Consider the following 17,562-nt stretch of genomic DNA (forward strand, 5'->3'; position numbering starts at 1 on the left):
CAGGGCGGTGCACCCCTTCAGCGGTGCCGTCCAAGAGCCAACCCTACCATGATCATGCGCATCACTTTCTCGGCGCCGTCTTCGACCAATACCTCAGTCTGGACGATTGCCTGTTCCAGGGTTACTGGCCCCCTGAGGATGCTCGTGAAGGCTTTGATGCCTGCACCATAACAGCCGTCTGCTCCTTCCCCGATGGTACCAGCTAGTGCAACCACCTGCGCCCCGTTCCGCTTTGCGCGACGAGCAATCTCTGTCGTCATCTGTCTTCGTCAGCGTTCTGATGGAGAAGCAACGATAAAGGATACCTACCTTTCCGTTTGGTGACTGGAAATCCAAAGCGCCCTCCGCCGTAATCACGAAATCCCACTGATTCTCGAAAACCCGGTCGAATTCAAAGTACTCGTTGATGGCTTCGGCGCGGGCACGCAATGTAGCGCCGAGCAACATCAAACCTGCTCCGAGACCTCCACTGGCACCGCTACCCGGGGTCTGAGAGATGTCCTCTCCAAGCGTCGACTGAGCAACCTGCGCCAGCCTTTCAAGCGATGTCGCGAGCATCTCGACCTGAGCAGGCGTAGCTCCCTTCTGCGGCCCATACACTCGCGCGACTCCTTTGGAACCACAGAGCACATTCTTGATGTTGCATACGGCCTCTATCTGGACCTTCTCGACTAAATCAACGTTAAAACTGGGTTCGAAGTGAGACGTGGGTGGCTTACCAGCATTCTTTTGTAGTCGAGGATGCGCATCAGCCCAGCAAATGCTGGCTAGGCGTGCTAACGATCGACCACCGCCGGCCTTGGGTAACTCCTCGCCATCTTCATCAAGTAACCGGACACCGAGCGCCTGGAGCATTCCAGCTCCTCCGTCTGAGGTTCCCGAATCTCCACAGCCAATGATGATCTTTGTGGACCCTGCATCAAGCGCTCTCTTGATAAGCTGTCCCACCCCATAAGTAGTGGTGATCGTTGGGTCGCGTTCATCTTTCGGGACCAAGCGGAGGCCTGCCGCTGCCGCCATGTCCAAAACAGCCGTCTTCTTGTCCTTGCCAATAAAACCAAGGTGCGATTCGACCGCCGATCCAGTAGGGCCGGTGACTGGCACGTCGACGATAGATCCGCCATGGGCCGCTACCAAGGCACGAGCAAACCCTTCTCCACCGTCATGCAGAGGAAGTTTGCGCAGGATAACGGAACTGCGATCGAGCACCTTCCGGATGCCTTCCTCAATCGCATCAGCTACGTGTTCTGGGCCCAGACTCTCTTTAAACCCTGACGGTGCCACGAGGATCCTCAGTGGATGTCCGCCCAGAATGTCTGACGTTGGAGTGGGTAGCACCGCCGATGCCGAGTGCGTGAGGTCGTCTGCTTGCTGTTGCGGCAAGTCGAATGTCTTCAACGAAAGGAGTCGCGTGATCTGCGGTGCGAGTGCTGTCGTTGCGGCTGGAGCAGTGTGGGCACATGGCTCCTTGCTCACTGACACACTGGCAAGCATGTTTGATTCGAAGAGAGTAAAGCTGAGTAGATGATCACGAATAATGCTAATGAGACAGGATGTTGATCGAATGATGTCGAAATCGAAAAGCGAACGTGAGAACGTGGTAATGTAGAGCGAGCGTGCGTCAATCAATATGCCTGATTGGATACCGTCATCATATGGACCTACGACGTCCTTATATCTTGGTCCCAGACTCTGCTCGTCTGGAGTTGCACGCTCTCGCGATAGACCTATGCGACATAGCCCGTAGAGCTATTTCCGGTGCATCACTTGGAAACGCCACCTGAGGTGTTACTTCCAGCCTCAAAACCACGGCATCAACGTCATTGAAGCTGCAAGTACACACACATTCATGAAACATGAATGCCGCACTTCCTAGCTCATGGTATCGTGGCATAGCCGGAAATGACGACTACTATAACACAGCCCTGCTAGCATTCGTACTACCAAGTGTATAGCTCTAAGTCATGGTTGGCTTTTCTTGATATCTTGATTAGTATTAATCCCGCATACCCAAAGTTCTTGACTGACCCACTTTGTTCTTGAGGTCTCGATTTCGGCCAATCGCGGCGATTGCACAAGGCTTCACCAAGCGGTCTAGCGAATAACCAAGCTGTACCTGCTTGGCAAGAAGAACCGAGCACAGCCAGGTAGCTGACGTCTACAAAGAAGGCTGCTGTCGTTGATCAGTCTCCACCGGGAAAAAGCTTACGATCTCGTGGCAGTAGCCGCAACCTCGTCATTGGCTATAGGGGACCTGAGATGTGGTGGCTACCGTGCGCCCACGCGACAGTTTTCTATTCTTGATTAGACCCTCGACAAGGGTCTCACCGTAGCCTTATCAACCTGAAGCTGGGCATCTCGAAGCCATCTTTCTTGGACCATGGCATTCACGCTACACCGGTGATACTGTACTTTGAGGTCATTTGGCAGTATAGTGCTTTTGGTACGGTGAACAGCCTCCTCTTGGTGAGCGCCTCTTTGACACTGCCTCAATTGGTGAGATTTGGCAAGAAGGTCTCGATACTATATGCAGGCGATCTGCCCCTGTAACAAAAAAAGGTACCACTCATCATCACAGTCGCTATCATCACTCTTTGGATTTATCATTCGTTCAAACTCAACGCTCGTTACTTACCATGAACTTCAAAGATAGGTTACTTGGTCGATCTTCCCGAGACGACGGGAGCGCACGCGACTCCTTGGCACTGCCGAGATTTTCGTTCGAAGGGGACGGTCGTTGGCTACTTAGCACGCAGCGTCTGTTCCTGCAGTGGGAGCAAGAAGAGTCAGGGTACGAGGCTGGCCGCGAGAACATGGAGGAGGGCCTTCGTAAAGGCGAAGAAATCATTGTAGGTCTCTTGGGTGTCTCATGGCACTGCCACTGACGTGACGTGTAGATCACCTGGGACGGCCCGAACGACCCTAGCAACCCTCTCAACTGGAACAGCAAACGCAAATGGGTAGCTACCATACTTGTGTCGCTGTTCACGTTCATATCGCCATTCTCGTCGACTATGGTAACACCTGTGTTGCCGGACATTGGGGATGACTTTGATATATCGGAAGGCTTTATGCACCAACTGGTCATGACCATATTCCTTCTTGGCTACGCTCAAGGGCCATTTGTACTTGCGCCACTAAGCGAGATCTTCGGGCGCGTTACGGTCTTACAGTATGCCAATCTAGTGTACCTGCTTTTCAACACTTGCTGCGGGTTTGCGCAGACCAAGGAGCAGATGCTTGCTTTTCGGTTTCTTAGCGGTTTAGGCGGAGCTGCACCCCAAGCTGTACGTCGAACCGTTGCACATTCATTGCAAGTCTCACATCATTGATATACATGACTGACGGAAGATAGTTGTGTAACGGCGTCCTTGCTGACACCTGGTCAAAAGAAGAACGTGGAAAAGGCCAGGCCATATACGGCATCCTGACATGGCTGGCACCCTGCGTGGCACCAATCGTGGGCGCATATATATCCACAGGCGCGAATTGGCGCTGGATCTTCTTCGCTACATCCATCTTCACCGTCCTCGTTCAGCTCACTGCACTCTTCTTCCTACGTGAGACGTTTGCACCCGCCATCCTCGGCAAAAAAGCAAAAGCTGTCAGGAAAGCCATGAAGGGTATCCGGAACGATGTGGTTGTGCGGACTGAGTTTGAAACAGGAGATCGCATGAGCAAGATACTGAGGAAGAGGTTAATCCTACCGTTCATCATGATGTTCACCCATCCCGCGACCCAGGCACCCTCGATCTATCGCGCCTTTCTGTACGGTGTCATGTACTTGATGCTTTCGACGTTCCCGATGGTGTTTGAGGAGGTGTATGATATGGATACGGGGCCTGCGTCGCTCAATTACTTGTCGCTTTGCGTGGGCTTCATGATCGGCTTGCAGATCTCGCATCCGCTTATCGATCGGGTACGTCTATTACGCTCACCTTCCTGATCTTGATGTACAGCGCTGACTTAAGACTAGCTGTATGAACGGATGAAGGCTTACTACAAGCTCACAGAAGGGGTTCCGGAGTTCCGTGTTCCGCCTATGATCATAGCAGGCATCCTCTGCCCCATTGGTCTTTTTATCTATGGTTGGAGGTCAGTCTACTCCACACCTCTCACTATCATTATACTAATCGTACACAGCGCACACAACGCCGTTCACTTCATCGTCCCCAATATCGGTGCCGTCATTATAGCAATCGGCCTTATAATCGGGTTTCAATGCTCTCAAGCCTACACAACCGACGCGTACGAAGCCAATTACGCCGCCTCTGCAGCGAGCGTAGGAGCGTTCATGAGAACTATGTGCGGCTTCAGCTTTCCGCTTTTCGCGCCCAAGATGTACGAGACATTGGGGTTGGGATGGGGAAACAGCTTGTTAGCATTCTTGACTTTGGCAGTGGGGTTAGTAGGGCCTGTGGGACTATGGTTCTATGGGGCTCAGCTAAGGAAGATGAGCTGGAGGGGCTTGGGATAGATCACGGTATGCATGTAGAAGAAAGTTATGTTTTGAGGAATGTATTTGTTGCAACCAAAGTATGACCACGTGAGGAGGTATCCGCAGCACCGGAACACCAAGACACCTACCCCACGAACAACCCAGGAGGTCCTTAGACAGCGCCCGAACATGAAGCCCAGACTCAAAGCAGAATCCAACAGGCCACAACACCCCCTCTAGTCACTCCAGAAGGCCAATCGTACTGAATCCGTCCTATACCTCGCCATCAATGACGACACCCAGATTAGCGGTGCCGCACTGACTGGTATAGTCTCCAACTCTTTCTTCAAGGTCAATATTCTTGCTCCCTCCCGCGGGCCAAGAACCTATGACCACCTCACTCGTCATCAGAGGCATAAGCCTCAGCTATTTCCATCTCGGCCTCCACCGACTCCGCGTTGTGGTACCAGGTCAACCTCTCAACGTCGCCGCGCAATTTTGTGTTCTCAGCCTGAAGATCTTCGTTATCGTCAAGAACCTTCTTCATCTGGTCCTTGACCTCTGTAGTACTGCCCATGAAGAGACCATCTTTGACCTCCTCATATGTGAGCACCCCATCCTTGAAAGCCTTGTTTTTCGAAAGTAGGTTCCACCTTACTCGGAAGTTGTGGCACAGCTTCTGCGATTGTTCCTTCTCCTTTTTGGCGGTTCTCAGCTCCTTTGCAGATGCTAGCATCTCGTTGTCTCTCTTGACCAGGATCTTCTTCCACTCTTCTTTTACATCCTCTCTCAGCCCCTTGTTCTCTTCCTCGTATTGCTCAATTCGATATTTCAACGCCTTGATTTCCGAACTTGCTTGCGAGTTCTTCAAGTCATCAAACTCCTGCTGGCGCTCACGTTTGTGCTCCGCGATCTTCGCGGCGATGACCTTGCCTCGCGAATCGATGGCTTCCTTGAGTTCATCTTTCGCCTTCTGCTCATCCCGTTCTAGATCATCAATCTTGATCTTGAGCTCGACGACTTTGAGGGTGTATCTCTCTTTCTCGGCCTGGACTTCCTTCTTCAATGAGTCGTTGTCATTCTTTAATGAGTCGTTGTCCTTCTTCAGCGCTCCAATCTGCGTTGAAGACGCTGCATCGATGATTGCGGGCTGACCGTGACTCAGAGCCTGGATGCGTGTATCGAGGTTTTGGCATTTGGTCTCCTTAGCCGCGACGTCGTTTTCGAGAGAGACGATGCGCTGTTGCAGAACTGTGATGGTTTGACTGTTGTGCGTCGCGCCCGATTCAAGCTGCTGTATCTTCTGATCACGGCGGTCGATCTCTTGGATGCCTTCTTGATGATATCGGTTGATTAGAATCGCCTGGCTGTCATTTTGGTCGTGTAATTTCTTGATAGACTGGTCTTTCTGCGTCAAGTCCGCCTGATACTGCACGATCGTTGCAGCTGGCGTCCCGTTGTTGCTTCCTACTGCCTGGAGATTTTGCAACTGACTGTACACCGCCTCGCCCTTAGACTTGGCTTCAGTAGTCGCGCTGATGGCCTCATCGCGCTCCTGGGTGATGAGCATGACTTTGTTATTCAATGTCTGCACATTGACGTTCAATTTATGAACCTGGTCTCGGAGATCCCTCTCCACAGTGGAAGTAGACGGGGGGTTGATCGCGGGGTTCCTCGCCGACATGCCCAAGACCTGCTGTGAGGCAAGTTTCAGCTTCTTCTCCAGTCCCGCGGACTTTTGGTCTGCCTGAACCAGGGCGTTTCGCAGGTCTGGGTCTCCCAGACAGTTAGCCGTGTTGATGTTTGCCTTCAGTGTGGTCATTTCACTGTTGTGCTTCGCTTTCAGGGCATCGGCGTTGGTGCGATGTTCTCTGCGCAACCTGTCACGCTCCCCGTTCCAGCGCCGTTCGTCGTCTACACCCTGGGTCTTCTTCTGAGCCTGAACTAGCGAAGTCTCGTTCTTGGCTTCGTTGAGCGCCTGCTCTAGGGCAACGACCTTGGTGCGCAGAGGCCGTAGCTCAATGAGCTCAGCCTCTTTCTCTTCGTGCAGCTGGGCGGACTCCTTGACAGCCTCGCCAACGTTGTCAGTGTTGATCATTTTTCGAAGGTTTGTGATTTCTTGTTGCTTGTCTTGAAGCAACTCGTCGAAGGTCCGTACGACTCCAGAAACGTACTGACTGCGCAGTCGGGTCATGATGGTCTCTTTGAGGTCCCTGATCTCCGTTCTTTGGGCCTTGTTGTCCAGTTCCAGGTATTCTAGGCGCTGTTTGTCCGCGATTAGAGTGCTCAGTCTAGCCTCTAACCTGATATTGAGTGTCTTTTGGTCAATTTCGCCTTCGCCAGCTTCAAGGACACCGAGACCTTGAAGTATCGCATCTCGCCCGGGCAGAAGCTTAGCTGACCGCTCAGCCTTGTCGCATCTATGAAGCAGGGTCGCTCGCTCGGCCAGTGCCTTCTCTGCAATTTCCGCGCGGCTTCGCTTCATTGTCTCGTAGGCCACTTGCTTACTCTTCAGCTGTCCTGATAGTCTGATTACCCTTGGCTCACGGTACCACATGAGCGCGATTGCGGCAATAGAGATCATCAGTAAGACGAGGAGGATGGCCGAGAACGCTCTCCATGGGAACCATGTTGCTGAGGTAGACACTGTCGCGGGCATTTGTGTGGTGACTGGAGGGTACGCTTCAGCCTCAGGAGTACTCGGGCTCAGAGTGGCGTCGGGAGTGTAGAGTATCGTCGTGTATGGGGTTGCCGGATCGATGGGGTAGTGTGTCCATTTGGTGAGCCAGTGGTGGTCTACGGAGGTGGACACAGACGTGAGATGTTCAGTCACTGTGGCGAAAATGGTCTTTGGGACCGTGGCTGTTGTGGTGGTGGTGCGCGTCGCAGTTTCTGTTTGGATGATGGTCTTGTAGACCTCATCGGTCAAGGTCTTCGGCTCCGGAAAGAAGGTGGCCGTTTCGGTGACTGTGGTTGCGTTCGCGGCGCCGGCGGGGAGGAACTGCCGTTTTTCGGGTGCGGAATTAGAGTGTGTGACTGGCAGAAGATATGTTTTTATGAGGAGGGACAAGCCGAGCCAGCCGAGACCTTCGTAAGGTGCGACGTCCGACATTGCGTGATGTTTGCTTTGTCGAGCTGGAGTGTCAATTGCAAATAAAACTGGTGTTCGCTAAATTTGTGGTGTAGCGAGTGTTTTGGAGTCAGAGTTTTCGGTCGCAAGGTGGTTGTCAAGGCGATGTCGCACAAGCTGTGTGGGGGGTGTAAAGCGTTTGCAGATGACGTCCAACAAAGGTGCGATTCGTCAGTCCAGTGACAAAGCGCATTAATCTACAAAAGTGAAGGTGACTTCGAACGTAACAATGATGACACTGTGTAACGATAGATGTAGATGCTGGGGTGACGGACAATGAGGAGGCCAACGCACACCAAAGGAAAGGAAGGGCGGCCAACCGGTCGCAACGAGCGCGAAGATGTCTCAGCAGTGTCTCTCGGTGACCATCGATTATCCCAAAGCTCCCAGAACGAGGAAAAGCTTTTCGCTGTTGAGCTTGAAACATATCTTGCGCGCATCGTTAGAGCACAGTGAAAGACAAGTCTAAAGAAGTCCATGCTCGTCCCCATATTCAAGCTTGCACGTGTTTATCGTCGTCTTCTGCAACTCACGCCCACTCATCACTGCAGATAGTATGTGAGTTGTGAAATGCAAAGCCATGACATTGGAAATCGCCTGTAACGACATCACGCCAAGGGGACCGCTGCCGAGTAAGGAGCGCGCACCAGTTTGAGCTTATTCCAATTATTCCAACTCTTGCGCAGCGCTGTATTTTGATGCATCGAAGTGAAAGGCAGGATGGAAATGGCTACCTCTTGTGTGAGAATGCAGTAGAAGACGTCGCCAATAGCCAAGGGGATCTCCTTCTCAGTGTTTCCCGCTAGGCCCGCTACGGGCAAGCGCTGAAATGCCGCCGCCTGTGCCCGCCTCGCGAACGGCATGCTGAACACCACACTGAAGATGGCAGCGGTACAGCACACAGCATCCTACAGCACGATAAGCATCACGCGTAGTGGTTGTTCTACAGATGGTAGCTATTCAGCCGTGATGAAGGTGTGTTTCCCGGCTCCCACCTGAACATGGATCGGCACCTCCTCAGCCTCTACACCGCCTGAACAGCTTCCCTTCGTGCCTCAACTTCCTGGTCGCACAGCTCAATCGACTCGTACGATATTTCTTCTGCCCCAGGAGCACTGATCACAAAATCTTATCCCATTGACATGGTCATTGGGCTTGAGTATCCAGTTTGCAGCCCAGATCGCAAATGGGTTTCCTAATTTGGGCATCTTAACCCGCCCACAAAAGATGCTCCACTACGGCACACGTGCCCGCTTCGAACAAAATTCAGAAGTCTCAGCTATTACACCGGAAGCACGGGTCTCTGGGACCCTTGATCTGGGGTAGATGAGACCTTGTCGCCGTTTTACTCCACTTCGGTCTGGTATATCCACGCAGCACCCAACAGGCTGCAATGGAGGAGACTTTTGCATAGTTCCAGCTGACTGCTTATCTTAAAGGCGACTTGTCCCCATCTTTCGAAGAGCCGCCTGCCTAAAAGAACGTCGGATCCGCTGTAGTCTTCCGCATACCCGAGCATCAGGATTGTGCTAAACCGTGGGCACGCGACCGCGGCTAATTCCGTCGCCTGTATCACTACCTGTCTCTGTACTCTTTCTCTCTACTCTCCATGTTACTGCGACATACGTACTTCAACATGTCACCAACAGCATCAGCAACCGCTGCCGTACCCACATTGACGCAAAGTGGAGCACGAGTCGCTCTACAAGCCGCGGAGCAGCATGCGATCGAAGTCGGTGTTCCGATGTAAGAGTTCCCCTCCCAGACGCATTGAATGCAGCAGGATGGGACCAACCATGCTAACAACAACAGGAGCATCGCCGTAGTTGACGCGCACACACACCTTTTAGCCTTCACGCGCATGGACTCGGCGAAAATAACGTCCATCAACACCGCCATGGACATGGCCTTCACTGCCGCTGGCAATCGCATCCCGACCTCCGCATACCAAGAAACACCCTGGCCAGGCAGCGCAACCTCGGGCATTGGCAACACAATCATGGGACGCTTCACTACGCTGGGCGGTGGTGTACCTATCCTGTCAGCAGCGGGCGACATACTCGGGGCTATAGGCTGCTCGACGGGCACAAGCATGCAAGACGAGGCTGCAGCAAAGGCCGGCAGAGACGCCGTACTGGACGTCATCAAGAAAGAGAAAGAAGCCGAGGAGACGAGACTACACGAGGAGAGGCAAGCAGTGCTGACACTATGGAAAGAGAAGGAAGAAGAAGTAGGAAACTTGAGAGAGGAGCTCGAAGGCATGGATAGAGGAAGCAAGAGGATGAGGTTCGACGGCGGAAGGAGTGGAAGTGTCAGCGTTGCTGGCAGTCTGATGGGACGACGAGCGAGTACACAAGCAGGACTAGCACCAGATACCCCGCCAGAAGATGGCGAGCTGCTTCCGAGTTTTGTGGGGGAGGTGTCGGTGGGGCGTTATTGAGCGATTTATACCTCTTACGTTAGCGTTCTGAGTATCAGGTTCGTGAACTAAGCATGGCGTTCATGGTGGTAGTTTGGGCGAAAAGAGGCGTTGGTACAAGGGAGGTTTTTTGTTTGGTAATGATGAACGAACACTGTTTGGTCTACTGTATGGTCATGGTATGTGGGAAGATGTATGGCTTATGGTTGTCTGCATATGCGCAAGTCATTCCAGGAGTGATCGAGCGGGGCAGCCTTTCCACTTTTGATGAAAGGTGTGGTGGAGCTCAACATGTGCGTCGGCGTTGTCGGCAACATGTCGACCAAACGTCATAGAACCATGATCGCCCGTTTGGTTCTAGGAAGAACTTGGGGACTGTGGCGTAAGGAAGCATGATTTGCTGGTGCTCTACTCGGGATGGTGAGCATCGGCAGAGGTGCATGCCAGTATGTATCTGAATCGGAAGTCATCTGAACAGGAATATCTCTCTGGCTGACATCTTATTCACCTCCAACAAATGATCCAGTACCGTATATTCACTGCCAACCCTCTACGATGCCGGCATATTTGAGTTCGGGGAAAGATTCACGCACGGCAAACCTATACGCATAATATCGTCTTCCACGCCCGGCAAGATCTTTGTACACCGGCATTCTTCACGCCCGACAATGTCTATTCAACGGCAATTCCATTACTACCGGCAGAGGTATTCAGCACCGGCAAACGTCTTCACGCCCGGCATCTTTACCATACCGTCACTTTCTTTCCGCATCGGCACTTTCTTCTCATACCGGCACTTTGATGACCCCTCATTCAGGCCCGGCAAATTGTTCCAGCACCGGCAGGTGTAATCAATCCCGACAGAACTGATTCAACCGCGGCAAGTGCATTCAGCACCGACGACCGTACCCAGTACTAGGAAGTGCTTTTAACACCGGCAAACTCATACAGCATCGGCAAGTGCATTCAACCACGGCAGGTCGATTCAACCACGGCAGACTGATTCAACCACGGCGGGCTGATTCAACCACGGCGGGCTGATTCAACTCCGGCAAGCGCGTTCAGCTCCGGCAACTTACTTCACCCCCGGCGAATGCTGGCATCATTCTTATACCGAATTATCACGCCTTGGGCTAAGTAAAGCTAAGTAACAGCATGAGCACATATGGAGCAGACGACGATGAAAGCGGAAAGCAATACAACCGAGGATATCCTACAACCACACACCCTTACTCACCCAGTCCTTCAGCGCATCACAAGGCAACGATTGAACGAACATGAACGAGCTTCTTCTGTGCTTCACCATCTAGGCGATGTTTGCGTGCAGAACCCACAATCACCGTCGCCAAGAAGAGATAATAATCCACGGAGCGCGACGCAGACTTCGTCCCGATACAATCTGAGCATAGTGGCACGCAATGAATCTGATAGGTCGTACACGTCGCAAAGCAAGCGTCTCTCGTCGTGATCTCCTACACCAATTTGTGTGACTATAGAGCTGATCGAGCTTGCTTTCGGCAAACTGTATTTGTACGTGGGAACGACATGCACGCGCGACATGCCGGGCGGGTTCGAGCTTCTTTCTCATCCCCAAGAACCGCCCACACGCCGAGGGCAATTTCCTAGGAACTCGTGGGGACATTGCCCGTCGCGCTACGAACATATAGAGAAATAGCCTGCGTGCGTTTGCGCGATGCTGAGTTCATTTTCGGCTGGAGGAGGCGGCGGTAGTAGGATTAGTCTGGCGCATTGCTTTTGTGCTCGCTGCCGCCTGCGCAACTGCGATATAGCCAGAGGGGCACTATAGTTCGCGAAGACACACCTAAGGTACTATTAACTAAACTATAGTTCTACTTCGTAGAAAAAGGATAGCCTGCATACTTAAATATTAAGGTTAGAACGGGCTGGAATAGACGCAGTAGTAGTAGTAGCGGTAGTAGGACCTTTGCGTAAGGAACTGTTCACATTCACTATCTTCTCGTTGGCAATGCGATGAATAAATCACCAAAAGCTACGTCGATGCGATACAATTGTCGCATTCCATATTCTTCGGGTCTTCTCAAGGTCCTCAAGTTTTGCCTGGAAACGGCAGACTCACAGCGACTTACGCAATCTCAACACCACACGGGAACGATATCGGGCTGAATACTTGTTACAGCCCGTCTTCGATTGCGCAGTCGTCGCTCGTCACCCAACTTACGTACCCCCATGCACCGCCATGGTCGGGAAGCCCTTCTCGAGGAAACAACCAACGGGCGCAGTCGAGGCACCCCGCGCAATGAACCACCGGCGCGCCTCAATTGTCAAGCAAAAGTCCAGCCACCTCTAGACCACGCGCGATCGCCATGCCAAATCACCGACTACATCGCCGAAGCCAACGGTATCAGTATCCCCACCCCGATTCACGAAATAACGATGTGCAAGTGACGACAGTTTTTGATCCCTGTACCGAGTGGGCGACCCAGTTTACCGATGGGCAGCGGGCCAGTGTTGGGCCAGGCGAAGCCAAGCTGGGGGGAAGCCGACACCCGGCCTGCGCGCGCGCAAAAGGCCCCATGTCGCAAGTCCGTCAGCGTTGTAGCATTGCAGCGTTGCTCGTGCGACGCATGGTGTTGAACATGATTGTTTCTTCGTTTTGGTTTCAATGGTTTGTAAAATGCGCGACCTGGTTTTCGGGCGACGCCAGTCTCCTGACAAACCACACTTTGAAGCGACAGGCAAACTCTATCGCCACAGCTCCTGAGCGCCAGATGCCATGGCGCGAGCCACTCGATACTTAGTTGAACGTTCTTTGTTACAAGGGGGCTGGGGGCAGCTATTGGGATTTGGGGACACACACTGCCTTCTGTGGTTGAGTGACGAAGCGGCGCGGCAGTCTGGCAAAGCCGCCCAAGAACGCGCCACGCCCCCTTGGCAGGCACAGAACACGAAGTGTGCCTGAGCCCTGAGTGCTTACGGGGTCATCTCCGCAGCCGCCCGGGTTCGTGCTGGCTCGCGTCTGTCACCTTCTTTCTTTGGCTGCCGTGCGCTCGCTCAGCTCGTGTTCAGGTACGAGGCGTGTCAAAGAAGCGAAGATCGCTGGCGGATTATATTGTTAGTAGTCGTGTTAAGAGTGATCGTCGCAGGGTGGGAGTGATAGGCAAATGTTCGTTCAGCGTTGTCACATGGGCAAAACAGAAAGGCAAGGGCTTCGGGTCATGAATTCGTGGATCTGTAATTTGGCAACAGAGTAAAGAGGCGCTCCCCTAAAAAATGAGCAGGGAAAATAAAGAGGTTTGGTACCGTAAGATACAGAAGAAAAGAATATGTTTCCAACCAGCGCGAAAGCACGCGTCGCGAGTTTGATCTCCAAGCCGCCCTGTCATCTACAGTAGAAGAATTGTAACCCCCATACACCCTCATGACGTGTGTTGTGACTTGCTTATGCAAGGTCGCAGCACCAGATACCCTCGTGGTTAGCACAACCAATCTTGGTGTACTGGTCGGAGGTGAGGATCTCAGCGTGGCCGGTCTGACCCTCGTAGTTCCAGCCCTTGGACGCGCTGCCGCAGACATCCTCAAGACCGGGCAGGCTGGGGATCTCGCAGAGCCATCCACCGTAGAAGACGTGGTCGAAGGACTCCATGTCGGGCTTGCCGGGGGCAAGAACCTGGCCGTAAGTGCCGGGGTTAAGCTTGTGCTTCATGACACCGTTGCCCTCAACAACGACGTTCATGGCGTTGGACTCGAGCTTGGAGTCGCACTCGAGAGACTTCATGCCGAGCTTGGCACGCGCCTCCTCGACAATGCCCATGTATCCACCGCTGGAAGGAGCGGGAGCGGGAGCAGCGGGGGTGGTGGTTGGCTTGGGAGCCTCGCTGGTGGGAGCAGGGGGAGGAGGAGCGTCGTAGGTGGTGGGCTTCTGGGGAGCGGGCTGGTAGACCATGGTGGTGGTGGGCTTGGGCGCCTCGCTGGTGGGCGCAGGGGGAGGGGGAGGAGCGTAGACGGCAGTGCTGGTGGGCTTGACGGGAGCGTAGGCGGGCATGGTGTTCTTGGCCGGGGCCTCGTACGCAGCGCTGACGGAAGAGCTGGTAGGCTTGGGGATCTCGTAGCCCTCGGTGACGTAGACAGTCTTTACGACAGTCTCAACGACGACGTGGACGTTCTTGACGTGCTTGTGCTGGCTGCCGTAACCACCGTAGGAGGGAGCGGCGAGCGCAGAGCCAGCCAGAATGGCGGCGGAGAAGGCGGTCGAGTAGCGCATGTTGATTGATTTCGTGTTGGTTGATTTAGTAAAGGATAGGAGCTGGACTTGAGTTGACAGGTAAGGTTCGACGGTCGAATTGTTTTTTGGTTACAGATGCGAAGTGAGCGTGTTTGTGCCGAAGGGCGGTAGAGAACGTGGTGTCAAAGATTGACTGTGTAGAGAGTGAATGACTGGATGTCGAACCTGGAAGTCGCAGACCTGGGGTAGTAGAGGAAGGCAGAGGGGATAAACTACATTTATACAACTTGACGCTAAGCAGGAAACGGGCGTTGTGCAGCTGACATGGGCCAGGAAATTAAACGCGAGCGCCATCACATTTCCGCCCACGGCCCCGTCCTCCGCAGATTTACCTGTGCCTGGAGCTAGAGGCTCTCAAGCGCAATCCTCGTCCCAACCAAGCCCTTGGTAGACCGCTTGCATCCTTTCATTTCGTCTCTTGCTCAGTGACAGTCACCGTAGGCCAGGTTTTGGAGTCTGCAGCCCTACGTATTCGCATTGGTTGCTGTCGGATCGCATGTAATGAATGTCTCGGTAGTTATATCCCTTCCAAACCCTTTGTGCTTCACTGCGATTGTGCGCGGCAATCAATAAAGCTTTGTTTGTCTATCCGTCGTTGATTGTCGTGCACTCTGGCGCTTCGACTCGGATTTCGTTGGTACGGTCCAGATGTGACAAGCGTCAGGGGTAAACACAGACGATCATTGGGCTTGCGCAAGGGACAGCTCATCAAACGCCCACTTCGGAAAATTAAGCGGAGAGCTAAGTCGAGAGCGGCAAAACGTAAAGATATCTCGAAGTGCGCCGCTGTCCCATTGGCTGTTATAATCGTTCGGACCAGGTACGGTTTCAGATGTTTTTCTTAGCCCAGGGTACAGCTTGGTCTGACCCGGCTCTGTGAGAAACCTCTTGTGAAAGGTAGTCCGAATAGTTGCACAACTACAGTCCGCCTTAGTTTCAGCTCTTGTGCCACAGCATCTGCTGGCCCTTTCGCTCGTATCGCACATGGCGAGCGATTCACGCGTCCGTGCGACGTCCATCGCTGTCCGAGGGAAGAGTCGAGACTCTAGAAGGCCGTTCGCAGAGTGGAGCCGCCGAAGGATTTCTACTCGGACGGGAGAGGTCATCGTGAAACAGCGAATCGTGGGATATTTGGAGATCCCGTTTCTATCGCGCCGCCCAACAAGGTAGAAGTAGAGGGGAAGCCTGACTGCCGCCCGTTGTCGCAACATCCTTCCGCCGTTGCAGGCGATCGTGTGGATGTGACGATAACTGCCAGAGTCAGTGGCGCTTCATGACACTCGACTTGGCTCCACCTTCAGTGTCACCATCTGCCATCGATCTTCCGCGTGGACGGTCGCCACGTGTTAGCGCACTGGTACACCTGGGCAGCGACGAGATCTCGTCTCTTGACGTGGATCCGGTACACCGCATGGTCAGCGACCCTCCAAGGACTGTGCCCGAGCCGCCCACCAGGTAATCAGCCAGCAGCCGAGATCAAAATTCAACGTCATCTCTCGACCCAAGCACGCGACACAGCTAGGATATCGTAAAATTAATGGTAGTGATAATGAGGGGTTGTAGCAAGGTGACCCAGCACTGTTTAATCTTCGACCCGTTGCGGCACCAGATTGTTTCTTTCAACCTCATCTCACTCAAGATGAAGCACCGAAGGCCTGCCGTGCCTCAGGCCTCGCGATTAAGTGAAACGTCGATTTTGGTCTGGACGCGCTCGCCGTTTGTCATGATGTGTCGCCGTGTGCTGGCGGCAAGCAGCCGTCTTGCGTGGCCACCGTGCAATTTCGCGGAGGCGGCTCAGGTTTGTCTTCGTTGAATACTGCCGCAGACCCACAGCATCAACGGCGTTTGGTATACCCGGCCCGTCATCAAGTTTTGAGGTGCATGTGGGTGGCTGTCGCCCCGCTGTCGGCTGTACTCCGAGTACGGTACGTGGTTTCTTTTCGGCTTTCGACTGCATGCTAGTCGAACTCTTCATCCACACACTTTTTAGCCCAGTCGCAACGCGCCCTCCGTCGCCGCGCCTGATAGGGCCAGCCCTGCAAGGTGTTCTCTCGCGCGTATGCACGATGCTGACGCATGCGCTGTTGATCGTCGAACTCCTTCGTGCCTGAAACGTGGAGGTCGGCAATCTTCCTATCTGCTATCGATTAGATAGCTGGCCGACGTGGCGCGAGCGTGCTGACGACCTGGACGTCAGCAGAACTCGCTGCTCTAGGTCACCGGGACGTCGTCGTGGCTCCTGTCAACCCGGCTGTTGAAGAAGATCCTTCATCCCGGTGTGCCGGACTAACCGTCAGGTACCATCGCGCCGATTTTCACATGCAGCCCGTAGCACCGGCGGAGAACTGCCTCAACCGCGAAAATCCTGCAGTAGCGCGAACGAAACACGTGTGAGCCACGAAAACCTCTGCCTGCCAACTGTCTCGGCCGGTTAGTCTTCCAGCAGACACGTCGGCGGTCCGGTGTCTCTCCCTGGATGGCAGTCACGACGTCATCTGACAGCTCATGCAGCTTGCTGTACTTTTCCACCCAGCTGGCACAAACATCAGGATTTAGCGAGCAAATCCAAAAGCACTACGGTCAGATAAGGCAGAAGCAAAGTGACATGTCACCTAAACAGGATGAAGTCATGGGAAGACGGGAGATCACTTCTTGCCTCCCGAACTCAAAAACGTAGGCGATGCCTGATCCAGATGGCGGCTTGGCGGCAATCATAAAGAACGTCCACGGAGGCCTTCACACCTTGCTCGGGTGACGAATGAAATTGAACCTGGCACGCCGCCATGTCGAGCGCGAAACACTGGGCGTTCTCATGTTGAGCGTCGTATGCCGCTTCACATACACGCGTTCACATATTCCCAGCCTGAGTCTTCACGCAGTCTGCTTCTTCTTCCATGCGGGTGGATTGGGTGCTCGATCGATCAATCGTCATCTTACTCCATGATCCTACACTAAGACGTTCTAGCCTATGCGACTTCACTACTAGCTTTCGGCTTCACCACGTCGCTGTCTGCTTATTAGCCGTTCACCGATTGGTGCGCATCCGCCGTGCCTTGCATTCCCATAGACTATTCCAAGCTCCACCCGCATTCATCTAGATGACTGCGTCTCTGTGAGTATGCTAGATAACAAAAAGCGCCACTGATGGCTGTTATTCGTGTGAGTATAGCCACGCTACATTCTGATTGACCCTCGCGAAGGGCGTACCTTGGAGTGGAGTAGCTATTCGCAGCAACAAAGCCTTGGAAGTGTAGACCAAGGCACCTATCTTTCAGGATCGGCTAAAGAAAAAGCAACGACCGAAACTGTGT

At 53.4% G+C, this 17,562-nt stretch overlaps 5 protein-coding genes across 5 annotated transcripts; 2 read left to right on the plus strand and 3 right to left on the minus strand.

Annotated features, from left to right (window-relative positions):
• Window positions 1-17: 17 nt before the first annotated feature.
• Window positions 18-1,494, minus strand: J4E92_006158 (uncharacterized protein; the record flags this gene model as incomplete). The annotated part of the gene is made up of 3 exons (XM_051497529.1): window positions 18-260; window positions 310-671; window positions 720-1,494. The coding sequence occupies 3 exons, from the start codon at window positions 1,492-1,494 to the stop codon at window positions 18-20; spliced, it is 1,380 nt and encodes a 459-aa protein (XP_051352176.1).
• Window positions 1,495-2,636: 1,142 nt separating this feature from the next.
• On the plus strand, window positions 2,637-4,477 carry J4E92_006159 (uncharacterized protein; the record flags this gene model as incomplete). The annotated part of the gene is made up of 5 exons (XM_051497530.1): window positions 2,637-2,849; window positions 2,898-3,287; window positions 3,356-3,919; window positions 3,977-4,095; window positions 4,144-4,477. 5 exons carry the CDS (start codon window positions 2,637-2,639, stop codon window positions 4,475-4,477), a joined length of 1,620 nt encoding a protein of 539 aa, XP_051352177.1.
• A 358-nt stretch (window positions 4,478-4,835) lies between these two features.
• On the minus strand, window positions 4,836-7,550 carry J4E92_006160 (uncharacterized protein; the record flags this gene model as incomplete). The annotated part of the gene is made up of 1 exon (XM_051497531.1): window positions 4,836-7,550. The coding sequence occupies one exon, from the start codon at window positions 7,548-7,550 to the stop codon at window positions 4,836-4,838; it is 2,715 nt and encodes a 904-aa protein (XP_051352178.1).
• A 1,654-nt stretch (window positions 7,551-9,204) lies between these two features.
• Window positions 9,205-10,008, plus strand: J4E92_006161 (uncharacterized protein; the record flags this gene model as incomplete). Its single annotated transcript, XM_051497532.1, has 2 exons — window positions 9,205-9,314; window positions 9,381-10,008. The coding sequence occupies 2 exons, from the start codon at window positions 9,205-9,207 to the stop codon at window positions 10,006-10,008; spliced, it is 738 nt and encodes a 245-aa protein (XP_051352179.1).
• A 3,400-nt stretch (window positions 10,009-13,408) lies between these two features.
• J4E92_006162 (uncharacterized protein) lies at window positions 13,409-14,230 on the minus strand (the record flags this gene model as incomplete). The annotated part of the gene is made up of 1 exon (XM_051497533.1): window positions 13,409-14,230. The coding sequence occupies one exon, from the start codon at window positions 14,228-14,230 to the stop codon at window positions 13,409-13,411; it is 822 nt and encodes a 273-aa protein (XP_051352180.1).
• Window positions 14,231-17,562: the final 3,332 nt, after the last annotated feature.

Source organism: Alternaria infectoria (genome assembly GCF_024043175.1).
Source record: "Alternaria infectoria strain BMP 0036 chromosome Unknown scaffold_9, whole genome shotgun sequence".
In the NCBI taxonomy this organism is placed as follows: Eukaryota; Fungi; Ascomycota; class Dothideomycetes; order Pleosporales; family Pleosporaceae; genus Alternaria; species Alternaria infectoria.